The sequence below is a fragment of the Pogona vitticeps genome, chromosome 1 (assembly GCF_051106095.1).
Source record: "Pogona vitticeps strain Pit_001003342236 chromosome 1, PviZW2.1, whole genome shotgun sequence".
Classification (NCBI taxonomy): Eukaryota; Metazoa; Chordata; class Lepidosauria; order Squamata; family Agamidae; genus Pogona; species Pogona vitticeps.
Window position 1 is genome coordinate 274,217,576 of NC_135783.1, and position 19,777 is coordinate 274,237,352.

Sequence of the window (19,777 nt, forward strand, 5' to 3'; positions counted from 1 at the left end):
TTCTGTTTTTATGTTTACCTAAAATAAAGAGCTGAGTCAAAATTGGTAGGAATAAGCAAAATATGTAGAAAAAGCTGACAATGGCTGAAAGCACAAGTAGTTTTACTTTGCTAATTGGGAAGAGGTGGAAGAAGGAGAGTCAAGAATGTTCAAGTATACTGTGGGAAAGAAGGGTGCCTGAAGTCAGGCCCTCCGTTGGCAACCCAGTGTCTCCTTGCTTCTCTGCCTGTACTGCCTGGACTGTATTTTCCCTGCCTTCCCTGAACCTTTCTTGACCTAAGAAAAAAAGAAACAAAATATCCCCCTCTAGTGGTCGAAGGCGGAATAGCAGCTTACCATTAGTTTCTATAGACGGAAAAGAGCAGATACGGATCAAATGGTTTTCAATGCATTCCTATGGGAAATGCAGATTTGACCTGAGAACTTTTTGACTTGAGAACCGCCTTCCAATACGGATTAAGTTCTCAAGTCAAGACCCCACTGTAATTCTATATGGTATCAAAGAATAGGAGGCATGGCAAACTGTAAGCTGCCCAGGTAGGAATGCCACTTTTTTTCCCAGCCTTGTCCCTGTGCATTAACCATGACCATTGGTAAGCATTGTTACCTGTTTCTTTCTAATACATAGTTTGTTGGGCTGATGTGGGAAGTCATATAGTAAGCCTGTACTTAAAACTAACTTTGGCTGAAGCATACTCTTTAATTCTTTTAAAGTTCTACTTTATAGAAGATATTAATACTAATCAGAGTCGATTTGCATGAAAATGTAAAACGACCATGACTCATTCTAGAGCTGGGAAAAACTACTTCAGCTAAGAAGCATGCTAAATGCATTAGTTCTGCAACATGTTTTGTGTGTGTTTTGAAAAAATTTAAAGATAGATTGCCCACAAAGTCATTGTGGATGCTTGCTAGGAAAATGGAAGTATTTTGCCCCGGCCTCAGGAAGAAGGGGCTAAAGAAGAGAATAACCATCTACTCCTTTCTGTAAAGTAGGATGAGTGCCAGATCGTGGCTTTCCAGATGCTAACTAGGGCTGATGGAACTTGCAGTCCAATAACATCTGGATGTTCCATACCCTTGTACTAGATACTTTCCCATCATTTCTAGTGAAAGGTTGCAAGTTTGTGCCAATATTATTGTTTGCACTGCTCCAGTGTTAAGAATGAAGAGAATAATAACTCACACTTGTCCTTATTAACAAAGGCCTTAGCTGCCTTTGTGGTATATTACTTTGGGCTATATTACCTTGTACTTTAAGGTGACATGCAAATAATTTTGCCAATTTACACTAGTGTAAGGGAAATCATGTAAGGCTTAGTGGCAAATTGCCACTCATTAACAAAGTGCTGTTGTCTTCCTGGGCTTGATTCTGATCACATGTTGAGGTGCATGCCCAGAGACAGAGACGACACCTTTTAAATGAGCAGTAATTTGCTCTCAAGAAATGCGCAGTTTCCTTTATGCAGTCATAAATTGGGAGTAGAATTCTGGGTAACGTATTTTGTCTCATTGCTAACATTGATAACAAATATTGTTCGGGATTTTCCAGGTACAAATTTTTGTCTCTGCCCCACTCATATGGCATTTGTAATGCCACTGCTCCTCTCCTTCCCTTATCCAAAGGATCCTGAGAATGGTAATTCACTGAAAAAGTGACTGAGTAGAACCTGGCCCATTAGGGAAAATGGGGCACTGTTCCATTCCAGGCTGCTTCCAGCTATCTTATTCCTGTTTGCCTTCTTTCCTGTTCCAGAGGATCGTGGCCCGTCCTGTCTCTCTTGTGTCTGAATTCATAGCCTGGCAACACTCAGTTGTGAACATGTGTTTGTTCCTCATTCTGAACAAAGGCACAGAGGGAAGACACAGAAACGAGCAAATAGCAATATTTATAAAATGGGCGCAGGGTATATTTATATGGTCCTGAGCTGTAGAGTAAATGAATGGGGCAAGAGTGAGGCAATATCTCAGGGCCAAACTATACATTAGAGAAAGCTTTTATTAGAAGATGGGATTGCTTACATGCTGTGAATGTGTGACTGCAAACAGCAGGTGCTTCTCAGACACCCTGTAGTTTGCAGATTAGCTTGCTTTGTTTTGTTATTGCCTGTTGGGAGTTAAATGCAGGTTTCAATTGCAAATATGATTGTTCAGTCTTAAATTTCTGGCTGGATGGTGTCACTAGAATGCTGGTAGTTTTGGCATACAGTGACCAAACGTGTAGTTTGATCCTGAGTGCACTACCACTTTGAAGTGCCAGGTTCCTAGAACCAGGTGTACTGCTGAATCTGTTTTGCTCTTAGGTCAAAGTGGAAAAGGAAATGGTTACAATTGTTTAGTTATGCTTTCATGAGCATTTTTATAATTGAATGTGTCCATGGTGATTTTTATAATTAAATTGTTTATTATGAATGTCTGGATTTTGAGGAACGAATACAGATTTTGAACATGAATTCTGTTTATATTTTATTGCAGTCCAGACAGTTATGGCCTTTGGTACTTGTCAGAAGAACTGTAGAATTATTTGAAATACTATTCAGTATGAATATTTACTACAGTAATAAGGATATTTTATAGTACTGCTTTATGGGTAATTGTAAAGGAAGATAAGAGATCTTTGTAACATGAAGAGAGTTTTTCATTACAACAATGTTGTACAAAGATGAGCATGTACAATTCTCATTAGAGTAAATTATTATATGGAATTTTTTTAGTATAGGAAACTTTTTAAAATTACATTTGAATAGAAAAGACTTAAATAAACTTTATTATTTCTTGACACCAGAGTACTTTGTTCTATGTCTTGGTAACTCAGACAGTTTTCAAATTACATTTCAAGTGAGGCCACATTGACTTTTCTGGTCAGTTTCTGCTGGCAATAGCAAAGTGGTACAGTAAGGGAAGAAGGTCATTTTGCAGGTGCATATACTTAAATATCTCAGTGAATCAATTGGTAGTTCTGCAGCTTCCTGTTTTTCTGCAAATATGTAGGTGCATGTCACTCAGCAGCTCTTACTGGCTTAGTAATCAAGTGATAAGATTGCTGTGTGCCTAATCTATTGCTTTTATTATTTGCAGTGTAGAGATGCATATTCATTTTGTTTCGTGAGGAGCTGTATTCTGTTTCTGTTGATATTCTCCCAACTTTCCAATCCCTAAAGCCTTAAAAAAAAGTTCACTGTTCCTATTTTGTAAGTTCTGTTAAGTATTTGTACAATTTCTCTCCAGGCGCTTAGATGCTAACCACATCACTGCAGTGCCAGAAGACAGTTTTGAGGGCCTGGTACAACTGCGTCACCTGTGGCTAGATGACAACAACTTGACGGACGTCCCTGCTGGTCCGCTCAGCAATCTTCCATCACTGCAGGCCTTAACCTTGGCTCTCAACAAAATAACCAACATCCCAGACTTTGCATTTACAAACCTCTCCAGCCTTGTTGTCTTGTAAGAGTTCATAGCTTCTGATTTTACTAAATGTTTTAGTATTGCAGAACAGGAGTCAGATTTAGGCAAAACATTGGGTTGCTTGTTCCTTAACATTAATTAGTGCATTAAATTATGTCCTATTCAGTCATTACTGACACTTATTTGCACGACATGTAAATACATGTGTGTGTGAGTGTTATCCTTAACCTCTTCTGTTATGTCCTCAGCCTCTGTGTATGGAGCAATCATAGGTGGAAAGTAGACAGCCATTGCCATCTCTGGAGATTCGGTTCTCCATTTCAACAGAAATCCAGAAAAATCTCCATTTCAGACTACTGCACTTCATGCATAGCCGGGTGATGGAATGGGGAATGTGGGCCTACTGCACTCCCCCCCCCCCATGTGTTGAGTACATAGATGTCAGTAATGAGTAGACATTACACAAACATCTTATTTCTGAATCAAATGGTCACTCATCCTTATTAGCTTTTATAGTCTAGTTATCTGGAATTATTAGCTTTTACAGTCTGGATGTCTGGAAATGTTTTTCTCTCCATCCTTTTCCCCACCAGTCATCACCCATAGTTTAGCAGATAACGCTGTGGTGCAATTATCTCAGTATCAGAGATGCTATGCCTCTCACTAGTAGGTGTCTGGAGAATTGTATACACAGTCTGCTTGCAGGTTCCCCATAGACCATGTGAATAGAATGCAGGTCTGTGAAGGCTTTTAGTCAGTTCCAGTCTGAGTTTTGTGCACATTCATAGTTTTTGGACACTTCTCTGTTTATGTTTTGCTGAAATGAGTGCTACATCCAAGAGCACAAACAGAATCTTTTTTCCTTCTATAGAACAATAAGCATGTTTACTAAATTTACTAGATTTATATACAGCTCTGCTTATTAAGCATTCTAGAATTTTGGGCTCAGAGAGCCATTGGTTGAATTCCTCACCCAAAAGGCAAAGTAATGAAAAGGGTGACTTTTTTCTCTCTGTCTTTTTATGGTCCCGGTGCCGGATCCAGTCCATTCAAATAGTGGAGAACATGGAAGAAGAGGGCAGTGGCTCTGACTGGGTTTAGGCAGATCTGAGTGATGACATTGTGTGTCTTCTGCTTGACTTTTCTGGGTGTAGCAGAAACCAGGACTATTCCAAACTACTCCACTTTCCTTTGGAGAATAGGAGTGGGGAAGATACAACATACAGTATAGACACTTCCTTTACATGTCCATTGAAAAAGCAGTGTAGGTACTTATCACAGTTTGTATTGTCTTGGCTGGAATCTTAAGGGCAGTCTGTTTCAGTCCCCAGATGCTGCATTCTTATCAGTAGAAAATGCAAGGTGGGGCCTAGAATACATAGCTTGCCAGAACATATGCTACCTTGCCCAACAACAAAAGGGTTTTGTGCATTAGAAATTCACCCAACTATGTATAATTTTTTTTTTTTGCTGTCAAGGAACATTATTTTTGGAAACATATTTGGAAACTATTTTGCATGTAGTGACTTGCTGGGTTAATAGATTCCCCCTCTATCTGTTTTTTTTCCCCTTCAGGCATCTCCATAACAATAAAATAAAAACATTGGGACATCATTGTTTTGATGGATTAAACAATCTAGAAACTTTGTAAGTATCCTGCCTTTGGGGCTGTGTAGTTGAATAAAACACATTACAAAAAATTGGATGCTGTCAACTTTTGAGATTAACTTTGTAAAGGTTTTGGCTTAACTGTGTAATTACGTTATGGTGGTTAACCTTATTTACTTATATGCTTAGTATTTTGTTGCAAAACACAGAGCTAGTCACAACAGGGCTTGGCTTCTCCTCCCCTCCCCCCGCATGTTATTCCATATATACAAAACATTTGGCAGCAAAGGTGGAGGAAGATTTTGAGTCCAACTAATGGGCCCTTTTGGCTTAAACCTATGACTGTTTTTCACTCTTTTTCTTCCTGCCTTGCTGTCTTGAGTACAGAGAGAGAGAGGGGGTGGAGGGGGAAGAACAGATCAGACAACCCAGAAGGATAAGATGAAACACAAATGAGGGTACAGTGGACCCTCTACTTACGGAATTAATCCGTATAGGAACGTTGGCTGCAGGTCAAAAAGTCAATAGGTTGAGTCTCCATTGACCTACAATGCATTGAAAACCGATTAATCCGTAACCGGCCATTTTTGTTCCATTTTGGGTTTTTTTTCCGGTCTGTAGGTCGATTCTCTGGCTGCAAGTTGAATCTAAATTTTGCAGCCAGAGAAGTCTGTAACTCGAAAAGTCTGTAAGTCGAGCAGTCTGTAAGTCGAGGGTCCACTGTATAAGAAGAGGAGACCCAGATCCTTATGACAGTTGCCTTAAAGGCCAAGAGCAGGACAATTGCTGAGAAACGGATATGAAATTATGTGGTACGGAATTCCCCGGGTTGGATCTAGTCGTTGTTGTTTAGTCGTTTAGTCGTGTCTGACTCTTCGTGACCCCATGGACCAGAGCATGCCAGGCCCTCCTATCTTCCACTGCTTCCCGGAGTTGGGTCAAATTCATGTTGGTTGCTTCAATGACACTGTCCAACCATCTAGTCACTTGACCCAAATATTGTGCTGGAGTGTCAGAAAACTGATACAGTTTATCTGGGCCTATAGTAGCTCATTGTCTGAACAAAGGAGGACACTTCACCTTGAAATATTTGGAGTGAGCCCTTCCTACTTGCATCCCTGGAATCCTTGGCCCGTTTACATAATTGTTGCCATAATGTCCCCAATCCCCAATTTTAGATTTCGAGTCATTCTTGAGGACGGGGACTTAACAAGATTTGCATGAGGCAGTTCGCAGTATGAGAACCAGGGAGGGGACAGTTTGAAAAGTGAGTTGCCATTGAAAGAGCTGGGGTGTATGGGGAAGGGAGAGGTGTTATTTCCTGACATGCTTTTTCAAAGACTCCTTAGTTCCTGCAGTAGCTTGGGTAGCCAACTGGATGCAAAAAGATGGAATAAGTACGCGTTGGGACCTCAAGGATAAGGAGGTGATTAAGTGCTGCTAGTAAGATTTACAAGGTTTCGAACACAGTGGCCCAAATCCTATTGCTTAGCACAGTAAATTGTACCAGTTAGGCACATCAAACAATGGGGATTTATTGAGTCAACACCTCCGTAAGTTCCATCAGTTCAAATGGGCATCAGTGTTACTGACTTTAGCATACAGTAGTAAGTCACAGTTAGGGCAAGCCCAGAGTCAATTCTTCCATAAATCCAAGACTCGAGTTCTACAGATTTGAAGAGCCTAGTTTATTGATACCTATGGGAGCCCTTTTTAAAAAATTACTCTTTTTTTAACCTGTTATGGTCATAGACATTCTATTTGTGTATGGTCAGGACTAGCCTCTGGAGTTACTCTACTTCTGCTTTTTAAAAACCTTAAGCAATTTTCACTGAAATTTTCATTTTGGAAAATCAGACTGTGTAATGCTAGTGATCTTGTTCTTTCAGGGATTTAAATTATAACAACATGGTTGAATTCCCTGAAGCAGTTAAAGCACTTCCGAGCCTAAAAGAATTGTAAGTACTCATTGTACTAATCTTTATCACAAGCAATATAAAAAATAATCAAACAGTGTGTTGGTTTTTGAATTCCTTGTTTGTAGGATTATGAGTTGGTCATAATCAAAGTATTGCAATAGACTTCTGTTTAAGTCTCTCCCATAGCAAACTGACATAACATTTTGTTGTTCTTGTCTGGAATATAATTGTTTATCTTGACTAGAGGGCTAATTAAACAAGGGCATAAGCAATTCTTCAGATACCTATGTATTTTTGAAAGAAAACTGAGATACAGGAAACTGGACTTGAAGGGCCCTTGGTCTGATCCAGCAGGACTTCTCTTATGTTCTTTTACATGCATTTACACCCTGTAACTAAGAGAATCTGTCAGATTCTATTTTTGGTCCTCTCACTGGAATATAAATATGATATTTCCAAACTAATGAATTCTGCCTATTTACTTACAAAGACATAATGAAAAAATATGCAGGCAGTATTCTGGTCAATAAAGACTAAACTTAATTTAGCATCTGGAAGTGTTCCAGTAGTCTGGCCATTTAAAGGTTTATGCCCAAAGTAAGCAACCTTTGGCCTAGCAGCTGGACTTCAACTTCTGTCAGGTCTTTCCTCCATAACCAGTGTGAGGATTTAAAATGATGGAGGTTGCAGCTGAACAGCATCAAGACAAAAGGTCACAACAGTCACACACACACACACACACACACACACACACTTTCACACTCTTTTGCTTCTGGGAATGAAGAGGTGATACAGTCGTGCATATGTGTCTTTTGTGTGAACCGCCATCTGTATATAAATACTGTTTAACGGCTATACTGAATCTTATAATGGTGAGAACTCACTGAAGTTTGTTTTAACGTGTGGAAACCCCACTCCATTTTTCTCTCTCTTTATTTTTTTGTATTTTAGGGGATTTCACAGCAATTCCATTTCCATGATTCCTGATAATGCATTTGTGGGAAATCCACTCTTAAAAACAATGTAAGTTTTTAATGAAAAATAATTAGAGTATCTTTTAATGTTTCAAAAGTGATTTTATGTACTGAGATGTTTGTCTTTTTAATTATTTTCCCCCAGACAGCTGTTCGATAATCCTTTGTCCTTTGTTGGGAATTCAGCATTTCAAAACTTATCAGATTTGCATTCCCTGTAAGTACTCATGCAGTTGACCCTAAAATCTTTTTGTGCCCCTTATTTATGGCATGAGAAATTAAAACCTCTGTTCTGGCACCTCAGTTCTGTAAGCATACACTTGGAAATGCCATTAAATTCAGTGGAATTACTTTCAAGTATGTGTGTTTAGTCTTGGCTTATATCCTTAAATGTTGAGCTGTTATTTCTTGAAGAGAGCAAGGTTCTAGTTCTGTTGATTTGTTCAGTTATCATAGGGAAACTATTATGGGAAAGCCAGTAATGATTTTGCCTGCTGTTGCAAAACCAAAAAGCAATAACAAGAGTACTCCCAAACTCATAATTAGGATAAACGGTGGCTGATAATATCTGTTACACAAGAATTATGATAATAATATATCAAGAGTGGTGTTTTCACTATAATGTTATGCAGTAAGGAAATGGTTATTCAGAAAAATACCAGGACAGCTTGTGTCCCACAATAAGGTGTACCATGTGATAAAACATACATGATTTCAGGAAATCCACATGCTGGAGTTGTATTGTCTACTCGCTATAAGTTATACAACTCATTGTAAGGTAATCAGTTGGACCTTCCATGAAGACTGATTCATGTTCTAACATTGGCTGAAGAATTATGGTAGGATTAAGTTCATCAGCCTAAATGTCAGTGGTAAATTGCCATCAGTGTTTTTGTCACATACCAGGTTATGCTATTGACAATTAGTAGTTCAGTGGGTATCAGTAATATGATTTTGGCCAATGTGTAAAAGGATATTGATGTAGATACAAAATCATTGAATCAATTGTTTTGGATTGCAACTCGCATTTTGACTCTCCAGTCCAACGGCATCTGGAGAGCCAAAAGTTATCCATCCTGCTTTATGTGGGTAAAACTTTTAAAACTGCCTTGCATGCTCAGCATTTAATAGCCTTCAAAACTTTTAAATTTTGGTGAGCTTGAGACCTAGTGCTAAGACATAATGCAAGAAGAATTTGACTCTTTCTCTACTCAGTATATACATACATCAGGGCTCCTTAAAGCAGTATTTATGTACATGGCTAAGTCTTCATGAATCTGGTTGTCTGGCCAGGCTATTCCGTGAGACATAGTTTATCACAGTTGGCTTATAGAACTGTTTTTCACCAGTGTTTTATAATTTTTTACTCTTTTCCGTGTTTTGTCTTATGATTGTGTGGAAGTTACATTATGTTACATTATCTGATTCTTATGACTGGATTTGTCAAACTCCACTTGACGCATGTGTTTACAACTCCTTTGTTAGTTCACATCATTATAACTCTTTGACATACACAGTTTTTTTTTAAACTATTGTTTTTTTCTTACAAATGTAAGCAGATACATCTTGGCTGTTTTGTCTGTGCTTGCTTGGTTGCTTGCTGGTATGCATTCCTTCCCCTATTGTTCTTCTTCTCTTTTCTTTTTCCTTTGCAACACCCCATGGAATATGGTGGGTCATATATTTTGGCATGTTTACATAAGCTCATCTAAGCATCCACACCCTCTAGAAACATGAGGCTGAAAGGTCTAATCAAATAAACTCTTGCAGATCTTAGCTAAACTGAAAAATAAGTTCAGTTGACAATCTGTGTTTTTTTTTAGTGTGTGTGTTTTTGTTCTGTCACTCAGGTTGATTCCATTTGAAAGAAAATAAGAGTTTGGCTTAGAAGACTTCTATTTTCATTGATGCTTAAATCTAATATATTTTGATCTGTTTACCTGGTCATGAATATGATAAAAGTGTGATCATTCTTCCTTAAAAGCACAACATTCTCTTCATAATTGCCCATATATCTGTGAATATAACAGATATAATTTTCTTCATTTGGCACCAGGAAGCCACAGACACTGCAGTCGAAGCTACACAAAAATAATATAATGGTTTAGTGGTTACTCTGCCATTATGGCACACTTTTAAACACATGCTGCAGTTATAGTTATTTCACTTATATGGAGAGATGGAACTGGATTGTTAATGAAAGCATTAACAAGAAACCAAGTTCTCAACCCAATTCTGAACAAATGACACACAGTGACAAGCGTTTCATATTTTGCAGTATATTAATTAAACATATTTGTACTTTAGGATTTGATTGACTGATTGATTGATTTAATTTGATTTTTGTACCGCCCATCTGGTTACCCAGGCCATTCTGGGCAGTTAACACATTACAATAATACAATACAGTACAGTACAAGCAAATACAATAAAACAGAACAATAAGACAGAATGAATCAATTACAATTTAGACAAAAGAAAAATAATACAAATAAAAACATTAAGAATAAAATAGTAAAGGCCTGGTGGAGGGTTGAATATCTAGTTGTTAATGCACTATTTATCAGGATATTATAAAGTCTGTGAAGGCCAGTCTAAATAACCATGTTTTTAATGATCATTTGCAATTTCCCAGTGAAGGGGCCAGGTGGATTTTGGGCAGGAGACCATTCCACTGTTGTGGGGTGATTGCCAAGAAGGTCTGGTTTCTGGTCATCATTTTCCGGGCCTTTCTTGGGTCAGAACTCTCTGGCCTGGGAAGATCTTACAGGGCAGGTAAATCTAGTCGGAAGGAGGCATTTTGCCAAATAATGAGGTCCTAAACCATTTAGGACCTTGTATGTTAACACCACCACTTTGAAGCTGGCACAGAAATGGGCAGGTAACCAGTTCAGGGCAGCCAGGGTGGAGGAAGTACGTTTCTGTCTCCTCATCCCACTCAGTATTCTGGCAGCTGAGTTCTGTACCTGCTGAAGTCTCTGTGACAGCACCAAGGGCAGTCCCATGTGGACAGCATTACAATACTATAATCTTGAGACTACATGGACCATTGAGTGCATGGACCAGTGTGGCGAGAGACCCAGTGTCAAGGTAGGGACGCAGCTGGACAATCTGCCTCAGGTGGAAATGGGCGGAGCAGACCACAGATGCTATCTGAGATTCCATTGACAGTGCTTCGTGGAGTTGCTCCCCGAAAAGAAAGGGAGACACCCAGCCCATAGACACTAGAGGCCACAACCCGCAGGATTTCCATCTTGTCCGGATTCAGCCTCAGTCTATTATCCACCCCAGCACATTGTACAGGTAGTGCTCAATGGACGGGACAGTACCCAATGCAGAGGGATGGAAGGGGAGATAGAGCTGGGTGTCATCCACATATTGGTGACACAAAGCTCCAAGCCTCCTGATGACCTCTCCCAATGGTCTCATAAATAGCACTGGAAGGATGATCCATATGATATATGGATTTTATTAAGCTGGCCTAGATGAATCTCAGTGCAAAAGAGAGGTACCACATGGGTATAAATCTCTAATCAAAGTTCTGTTCCCAGGACACTGGTTCTGTCCTTGCAAGTAAATAATGCAGGCTTGTGTCATGTTTCTGGTTCTTCAGGGTCATTCGTGGAGCCAGCATGGTACAGTGGTTTCCTAATTTAACAGGAACTACCAATCTGGAAAGTCTGTAAGTATCTTCCATCAAGATAAACTATTTCCATTTCAAATTCTCTGAAGGAATTTTCTCTTATTCTTTTTTAAAGGGATTTTCTGGTTTTATTGTTGTGTTCCTTTTGGTTGTGTTCCTTTTGGTTTTAATGAATCTTTTTTATAGTAAGCTGCTTTGAGGTTGCTTTTTTAAAAAGGAAACCACTATTAAATTGTTCTTAAATACCTAAAATGAATACAAATATATTTTAGTTCGAAATCTGGTTTCTTATTTGTATCATAATGCACAGACATAAGGCTTGAGTTTAGGGAATTCAATTAAGAGAAAACATAGGAGAGATTAATATTTTCACTATGGTTATATTAGATATATCTGCATAAAACACACACCAAAATGCCTGAGAATTTCTGCCATTTGTTGGGTATGAACAAATGTCTTGGTCCTTACTGCTGGATCACTATGTTGAACTCCTCTTGCAAACAGGATTGTCTAAAGTGGCCAGGAATTACCTGTCATAAAAACTGGAGCATTAGTGCACAGACCTAGAATTCTTAGTTTTTCTCTCTTAGTAAATTAAAGTCTGAAGCGAGATCTTATCATTGCCTTCTCATTGGATCCTGGCTTGTTAGAGAAGTAACAAGTAAGAGCTTTCAGTGGCTGGTAACTTCATGATTAGTGTAGCTACTCTTGTTTGAACGTGGAATCCTATGAGAGAAATCAGACAATGTGCACTGCCATGCTTACTGATTACCAGTGAGCTGGCAGCAGTGTTTTGGAATTGATCATAGGGTTAACATGAATGTATTGGGAATGGAATCAGGCTAGTCCCACCCCCACCCCCCATTGTTGCTTTCTTCAGTTGGAGAATAATAGTCTGAAAATGAGAGCAATCCTCCAGAGAGCAATCCTGGACCCTCTATAGAAAGGACCCTGTCCTCTTCAGACTTTTCCCAAATAAGAGAATTGGAGAGATGTAGGCTAGCCTGCATCTTTTCATACATGTTCAAATTAACCCTATATTGAAAAATATTTGTATGTTCAGCAATTCTGAGTTAGCATTTTGCATGAATATGGCCACTGCATGCCTAACATTTATTTGTAGATTATTATTTTTTAAAATGCAGATTTTAAGAACAATATGAATGCAGTTTTCAAGACTGAATCAACACTTTTAGGATGTTTTGTTCAAATGTATGTCTAGACAAGAATTCTTGGTGCAACATTCAGGATTGAGGGGTTCCATCATTCTGGGAAGCTCATTCCTTTTTTGAAATTAATTCAGATGCATGTGTTTTATTGAACAGGACTTTTACAGGCACCAAAATAAGCAGTGTGCCAACTGATCTGTGTCAAGAGCAAAAAGTACTTCGAACATTGTAAGTAGCAACTTCCTAGTTGTACTCCTTTTTATTATCAATGAGAACCTATTGTTGTGGATTTTATGTGGAGTACAAAGAGCATAATAACACACAAAGACAGAGCTGAGAACGGATAGCAGGTTAGACATCTTTGTCATGAGCATCCCATGAATAGATGCTATTGGAATGGCCTGAAGATTTGTGAATTGCCAGGAACTTGCCCCTAAATAATATTAATGTTGCCAGGTGTCAAATGGGAGTAGCTGCTTAATGGGTATCCATTGGGTGGTTATTTTGGAATAAGGAATGACCGTGGCTTTCCCTTGTCTACTAAAACTATCAACTTACCAAAGAATTATTTTAAAAAGCTTTACATAGCAAAGGTCAGCCTGAATGCTGACAACACCAATGGTAGCAGTCAATATGGTCTAATATAGCCCTTCTCAACCTTTTTTTCTTCTTTTACCATGGTCATGAACACAATATGAAAGAAATATAGGCCAAATCAGGACTGAATAAGTTGCATAATGAACCTTAAAAGTTGGTTTGAGGAATTGTTTACAGACTGTAAGCCCCTTCAAATGTGCGAGGCCCCCCATTGAAAATGGCTGGTCTATAGGATACCCTCTTCTGCTGACTATTTTTCGCATAGTGATACAATGCATATCCCTTAAGCTGACTCCTTTTCCCCCATCAGTTAATCACTTCTCAACCAAAGGAATTGTAAGGACTGTGTTACAACAGGTGTGAAAATACACTAGTTAAAAATACAAAATACTACATATTGTATATTGAAATTACATTTGACAGGAATTTTAAACCCATTTTTTTTTTGTCTGTAGTGTCCCGCTGTTGTATAATATCTGTTGTTGCATTCCGGAGCAGGAATAATGATGAACAAAAAAAAACCGTAGCTTCTTCTTCGTGGCCTCTGTGAATACACACAATTGGGTTGTTCTGTGCCTGTGCAAGACGTTTCAGAAGTTTCTAGAGCTTAAAAACATGTGACAGTGAGACGTTCCCCCGTGGAGTGCATGCTCCACCCTCCCAACGTTCCTCCCTCAGTTCCTTTTTACTGCCACTTCAGTTGGATGTATCTTGGAACACTAGAGCAATTTTCTCTGTGAGTACTTTACCTAATCAGTTATTTCATTATATACTTCTCAATTATCTTTTTATTTGACATTCCCCTGTGATTATCTGTTTATTTTCAACCTCCGGTCACCATTTTTCTTCTCTTTCCACATTTTTCTCCCCCTCCCACAATTGCCATTTCCCCTCCCCTTTCCTTTATTTTATGGCCCCCCAGGGCCTTTCAAGTGGTGCGTCCTCTGCGCTAACAAAATCCCGCTTACAGACGGTCACGGTCACTATTTGTTCTGTTTAGGGGAACAGCATCAGACTCACTCGTGTCCCGAGTGTAAAAGACTCACTAAACTGACCCTGACATTACAATTGCAAAGACTCTGATCTTACTTGTGGGAACGGTCCCTCAATCTGACCATGGACCCGACAACATCACCAACTCCATGAGAAACTGCTCGTTTCATATCGAGCCCAACGACAGTACCATCTCATCAAAAAGAACCTTCGAAGTTGAGTATGACTTCCGCTTCGAGAACTCCAACCCTTCTTGATTACTCATCTAAGAAGAAGGATAAGACTATGACAAAAAAACCCCAAAAAACCTGAAAAAATCAACTCAAATTGATCCTCCTCAACCAGTGATTCCATCACCTATTCTCAAGGAATCATCTAGAGATGCCCCTGTTTCAACCTCAGACAGGGATGATCCATCCATAACACCGGTTCAGGCTGTAGCCTCCATTGCTAGCCTCCCGCCGAGTACTGGCCTATCTCTGGCTTATGCTCATTCCAGCCCAGCCTCAGCCCATTCAAGCCCTAGATCATCAGAGCAGGCAATACCTATTCAGCTTTCAGGCTCAGAATCTTCTCATCATTCTCCCTGTAAACACAGGGAGAAGAGACGGCACCTCTCTCCAATTCAATATGCTCTCTTGCATAGAGAACTTAGTTTGAGTTTTATTCCAGGTATGTTTTACTTATTTAAAGAATCATGGGACAAGCCCCCTTCTTCACTTCAAATTTCACGACACGTAGAAAATCACTGTAAAACTCATGGACCAGACACAGCTTTCCTATCTAAACATCCTATGCCAAACTCTGTCATCATGGAATATAACCAATCGAGAGCACATAACAAATCATCTGTCACTCCTACCAACAGAGAAGGACAAAAACTTGATATTCTTGGAAGACGGCTCTATTCCCTCACTTCTTTTATTATGAGGGTCACTAACTATCAAGCAGCCATGGGCACATATCACTGCCAACTCTGGGTAAAGATTCTACCACTTATCCAATCAGCTCCAGATACCACCAACACAGAAGCCCTCAATATACATGCCGAGGCTCCCACCTTGGCTAAACAACAAAGAATAGCTGCCCGCCATACAGCGGACACAGCCTCTAAAGCGATGTCCACCTCGATTGCCATGAGGCACCATGCTTGGTTGAGATCTGCAGGCATCTCTGATGACACTAAAACCAGAATAGAAGACCTTCCTTTTGATGCTACCAGCATTTTCAACACTAAAACCGACAAGGTCATGTAAAACCTGCATAAAATCCGCAAAATGGCACGCTCCTATTCTGCTCAGCAACCCTACCGGTATCAACGTCCTCAGTTTTGAAGACAACCTTTCTACCAGCAACAGTTTCGATCCTACCAGCAAGCATATCGCTCATTCAGACCACAAGCTCCTGACAGATCCTACATGGTGCCGTCTACATCTACTGTACCTTCCTTTCAGCCTCAACAGCCACAAGCTTGTTGACAGCCCTTTCAAAAGAAGGGTAAGCAGTACCCATAAACCCCTTCTTTCTACATTCTGAACCAGACTCCATCCCTTCATCTCTGCTTGGCAAAGAATCACCATTGGGTCCTCTCTTTCATTCAAAATGGCTATTTCATTGACTTCTACCGTACCCCAATTACCGTATTTTTCGCACCATAAGACACACTTTTTCCCCACAAAACGGTGGTGGAAAGTCTGTGCGTCTTATGGAGCGAAGAAAACAGATTATATTTTCCTGTTTTCTTCTCCTTAAAAATTGGTGCGTCTTATGGAGCGAAAAATATGGTAACTCTCAACACTCCAAAATTTAGGTCTCAAGGTAAAACTTGCCAAGTCTCATTTAAAGCCTTTGCAGACCGCCACCTACATCAGAGCATACCTCAACTCTCTTTGAGCCAGAGCCTTTCTAACCCAAGAGAGAATCTTCAAACTGAAACAAGCCATTTGACCATTCAGACCTTTAGCTTCGGTATCGGTGCATCAAGTCCAGCACCTCCTCTGGCTCATGGTGTCTACCACAGCCGTTATCCAACACGCAAGGCTCAAAATGAGGTCCCTACAATCATGGTACCTATCTCTATTCAATTCCGTAACAGACCATTCTTCAAAGCATCTCGTTACATCAGAACTAGCCAGTCAACTCACCTGGTGGACGTTTCAACCCCATCTAACGGTAGCCAGGGCCTTCCAATCTTTACAGCTACCCGTACAGGTCACCACTGATGCCAGCCCATGTCGACATCACAAGATACATGGTCTGTGGACAAAACAAGAACAATTACTGCACATAAACCATCTCAAACTCTTAGCAATCATCATAGCCTTCCATGCCTTTTTACCGCTCATTGCAGATGAGCAGTACAGGTAGCTACAGACAACACTACAGCACTGTACTATGTGAACAAATAAGGATGTATCCACTCCCTTTCGCTCCTGTATCTAGCGATCGAACTTTGGGAAATGTGCTACCTATACCATATTTTCCCATTAGCCGTCCATATTTCCACAGACAACAACCAGCTTGCAGACTGTCTCAGTCTTACCACAGGGACAAATGAGTGAAAAATGAAGTTTTCAACCTCCTTTGTCACTGATGGGGTGTCCCAGCCATCAACCTCTTTGCCTCCGAGACCAACACCAAGTTTCAACGGTATTGCTCCCGAGCCGGTGTCAACACGAACTCACTCAGAGATGCCTTCATGATAGACTGGACAGGAGAACTCCTTTACTTATTCCCACCAGTTCCTCTCATTCAGCGAGCTTTCATTCGGCTCCAACAATCCCACTCCGACTCAGTTCTCATCGCCCCATGGTGGCCACGTCCACCATGGTTCACCCATCTGAGATTGATGTCGACTGATGTGTTCCATCTTCCATTGATCCCCAACCTTCTCAGAACAATGTATGATCTTCCACCTCAACATCAGCTCTCTGACTCTAACAGTGTGGAGAATACTCCTGCCATTCAAAATGTCTTAGATCAAGCCCGAAAGCCATCTACTCTTAAACTATACCAAAATAAATGGAAATCTTTCATCTCCTGCACTCATTCTCAAAACTTACCCGCAACACCGGTTTCTTTGAAGACCTTACTTACCTTTATCCTCCATCTCTTTGATCTCGGACTATCCCATTCTACTTTAAAGGTTTATATTTCAGCTGTTGTAGCCCATCAGCCTTCTCATTCTGAATCAGTGAGACTCTTTCCCCACCCAACTCTGAAAAATTCCTCAAGGGACTCCAAAGCACTCACCCTCCAAGACAGCAACCTCTCCCTCAGTGGCCCTTGCAGTTGGTCAGTCAATGCCCTCACCCAACCACCCTTCAAACCAATGGCTACTAGTAACCTCAAATTACTTTCTTTAAAGACATCATTCCTGCTAAACATGCCACGAACTAGCAGCTCTCCGATCAGATCCACCTTATCTTCATTTTCATCCAGACAAGGTCTCTCTCCATTTTGATGCATTGTTTTTACCCCAAATTGTCTCTGAATTTCATCTTAATCAACCATTGATTTTGTCAACCTTATTTCCATCTCCATCCACGTCCCTCGAGCGCATGCTCCACATTGATGTACGTTGTTCTCTAGCCTTCTATATTAATAGGACAAAAGTATTCCGGAAGTCCCCAAGAACTTTCTTATGCTTTCAAGGCCCTCATAAGGGTGCTCCAGCCTCATCTCAAACTATCTCTTGCTGGATTGTTCAAACTATATTGTTTGCTTATGAGCTTTGAGGCAAAACACCTCCTGAACATTTAAAGGCTAATTCTTCTAGAGCACTTTCAACCTCTGCTGCTCTCCATCGTGGAACAGAACTCCCACACATCTGCCATGCAGCTACTTGGTCTAAGCCATCGACCTTTAAGACACTATAGCCTTGATGTCTGGTCAAAGAATGATGCTGAATTTGGCAGAGCGGTCCTAACATCTTTTCTACTGTGACGTCCCACCATCTGGTAAGTGAGCTTGTCAGTCACCCAATTGTGTGCATTGACAAAGGCCACAAAGAAGAAAGAGAGGTTATCTACCTGTAACCATGGTTCTTCTAAGGGTCCTCTGTGAATCCACACATCCCACCCTTCCTCCACTCTGTCCGTCATGTTGTCTTTTGATACAGTACCTTGACAGCGGTGGACTATTACAGGAAATGAGGGGATGTTGGGAGGCAGAGCATGCGCTCCATGGGGGAATGTCCCACTGTCACATGTTTTTAAGCTCTAGAAGCTTCTGAAACGTCCTGCGCAGGCACAGAACAACCCAATTGTGTGGATTCACAGAGGACCACTAGAAGAACCATGGTTACAGGTATGTAGCCTCTCTTCTCTGATTCGGAAAACAGGTAGTAATGAGCTTGCCCTATCTGCCTCCCCTCCTTATGTTCTTCTACCAGAGCTGGAATATCATCATGAGTGTTACGTGTTGCATCCAAGCCAGTCTCCCAGTTCTGTAGTTCTTCTTCTTCCTGTGTTTCTTTTTCTGTTTAATTTGCCTGAATCATTTCTCTCATTGCATGACCAGAGTATTCTTGTACAGTAAAGGAGAACATCCTTACCTTGGGCTGTCCTTCCCACTGATTCTGATAAGTAGGATTCTTCAACCAATTACATGGGGCCCTCTGCTGTGGGAGGACAACTCAGGAACTGCAGTCCGGTTCCTGCTGGTGCTCAGATTCGGCTGTTGATGTCATTTGCTTTCTTTTTCATCATGTGTCCAATATTACTCCTATAAAAGTAATAATAAAAAAAACAATCTCTCAGCCCTCCGTTCTAGTTTTCTTCTTTCCAACCTTGTTTTCCCCTGCCCTGGGCAAAGTGATATCATTTGGATAAAGTTGGAGGCTAAAGAGGTTGGCACCTTCCACCCAGGAATGCCAGTTGCAACACAGCAGTGCCATAATGACTATAACAGGGGATGGAAACGCCTCCCTTTCCCGATTCTGCATCATTATCCTGGCTTAAAAGTAGTAGATTAAGGAGCCCAGGGAAGTCACCACATAAATGATTGATTAAAGATAAGACCCCAAGGGCCCACCAAACTATGCATTGCTTCACTAGTCATAGCTTTCTATTAAAGCTGACCAACGGCCAACCACATCTGACTCAGATGGTACTACATTTTTACTGGTCACCCTCCTGATCCAAGAATTTTTTTTCATCCTGCAAATAAATCTTCATTTCAAATGCTTCTATCTTTTTATAGTTGGTTGTGTTAAATTCCATAGTTCCATGTCATACAGTAGAACATAGAATAGCAGAAAGCAGTTATTAAGGGCTGTCTAACCCTTTTAATCTCTTACTGCAATTCTATACACACTCAAAAAGTAAGATCGTGTTCGCTGGGTTTTACATTCAGGTTGATGTGTACAGAAGGTTCATCAACATTCAGGTTGATGAAAACACAAGTCATGGGCCAGGGTGTGGACTCACCTCCTTCTATTACCATCTCCACACAAGAATTGGAGGTTGT

The 19,777-nt window shown here is 40.4% G+C and overlaps 1 protein-coding gene across 1 annotated transcript in view; it reads left to right on the plus strand.

Annotated features, from left to right (window-relative positions):
* LGR4 (leucine rich repeat containing G protein-coupled receptor 4) overlaps positions 1-19,777 on the plus strand; it is a 122,027-nt gene that overhangs the window by 81,211 nt on the left and 21,039 nt on the right. The window contains exons 5-11 of the mRNA XM_078382971.1: positions 3,229-3,444; positions 4,981-5,052; positions 6,903-6,971; positions 7,884-7,955; positions 8,052-8,123; positions 11,520-11,588; positions 12,875-12,946. Coding sequence (XP_078239097.1) covers positions 3,229-3,444; positions 4,981-5,052; positions 6,903-6,971; positions 7,884-7,955; positions 8,052-8,123; positions 11,520-11,588; positions 12,875-12,946 — 642 coding nt within the window. The remainder of the gene's footprint in view (positions 1-3,228; positions 3,445-4,980; positions 5,053-6,902; positions 6,972-7,883; positions 7,956-8,051; positions 8,124-11,519; positions 11,589-12,874; positions 12,947-19,777) is intronic.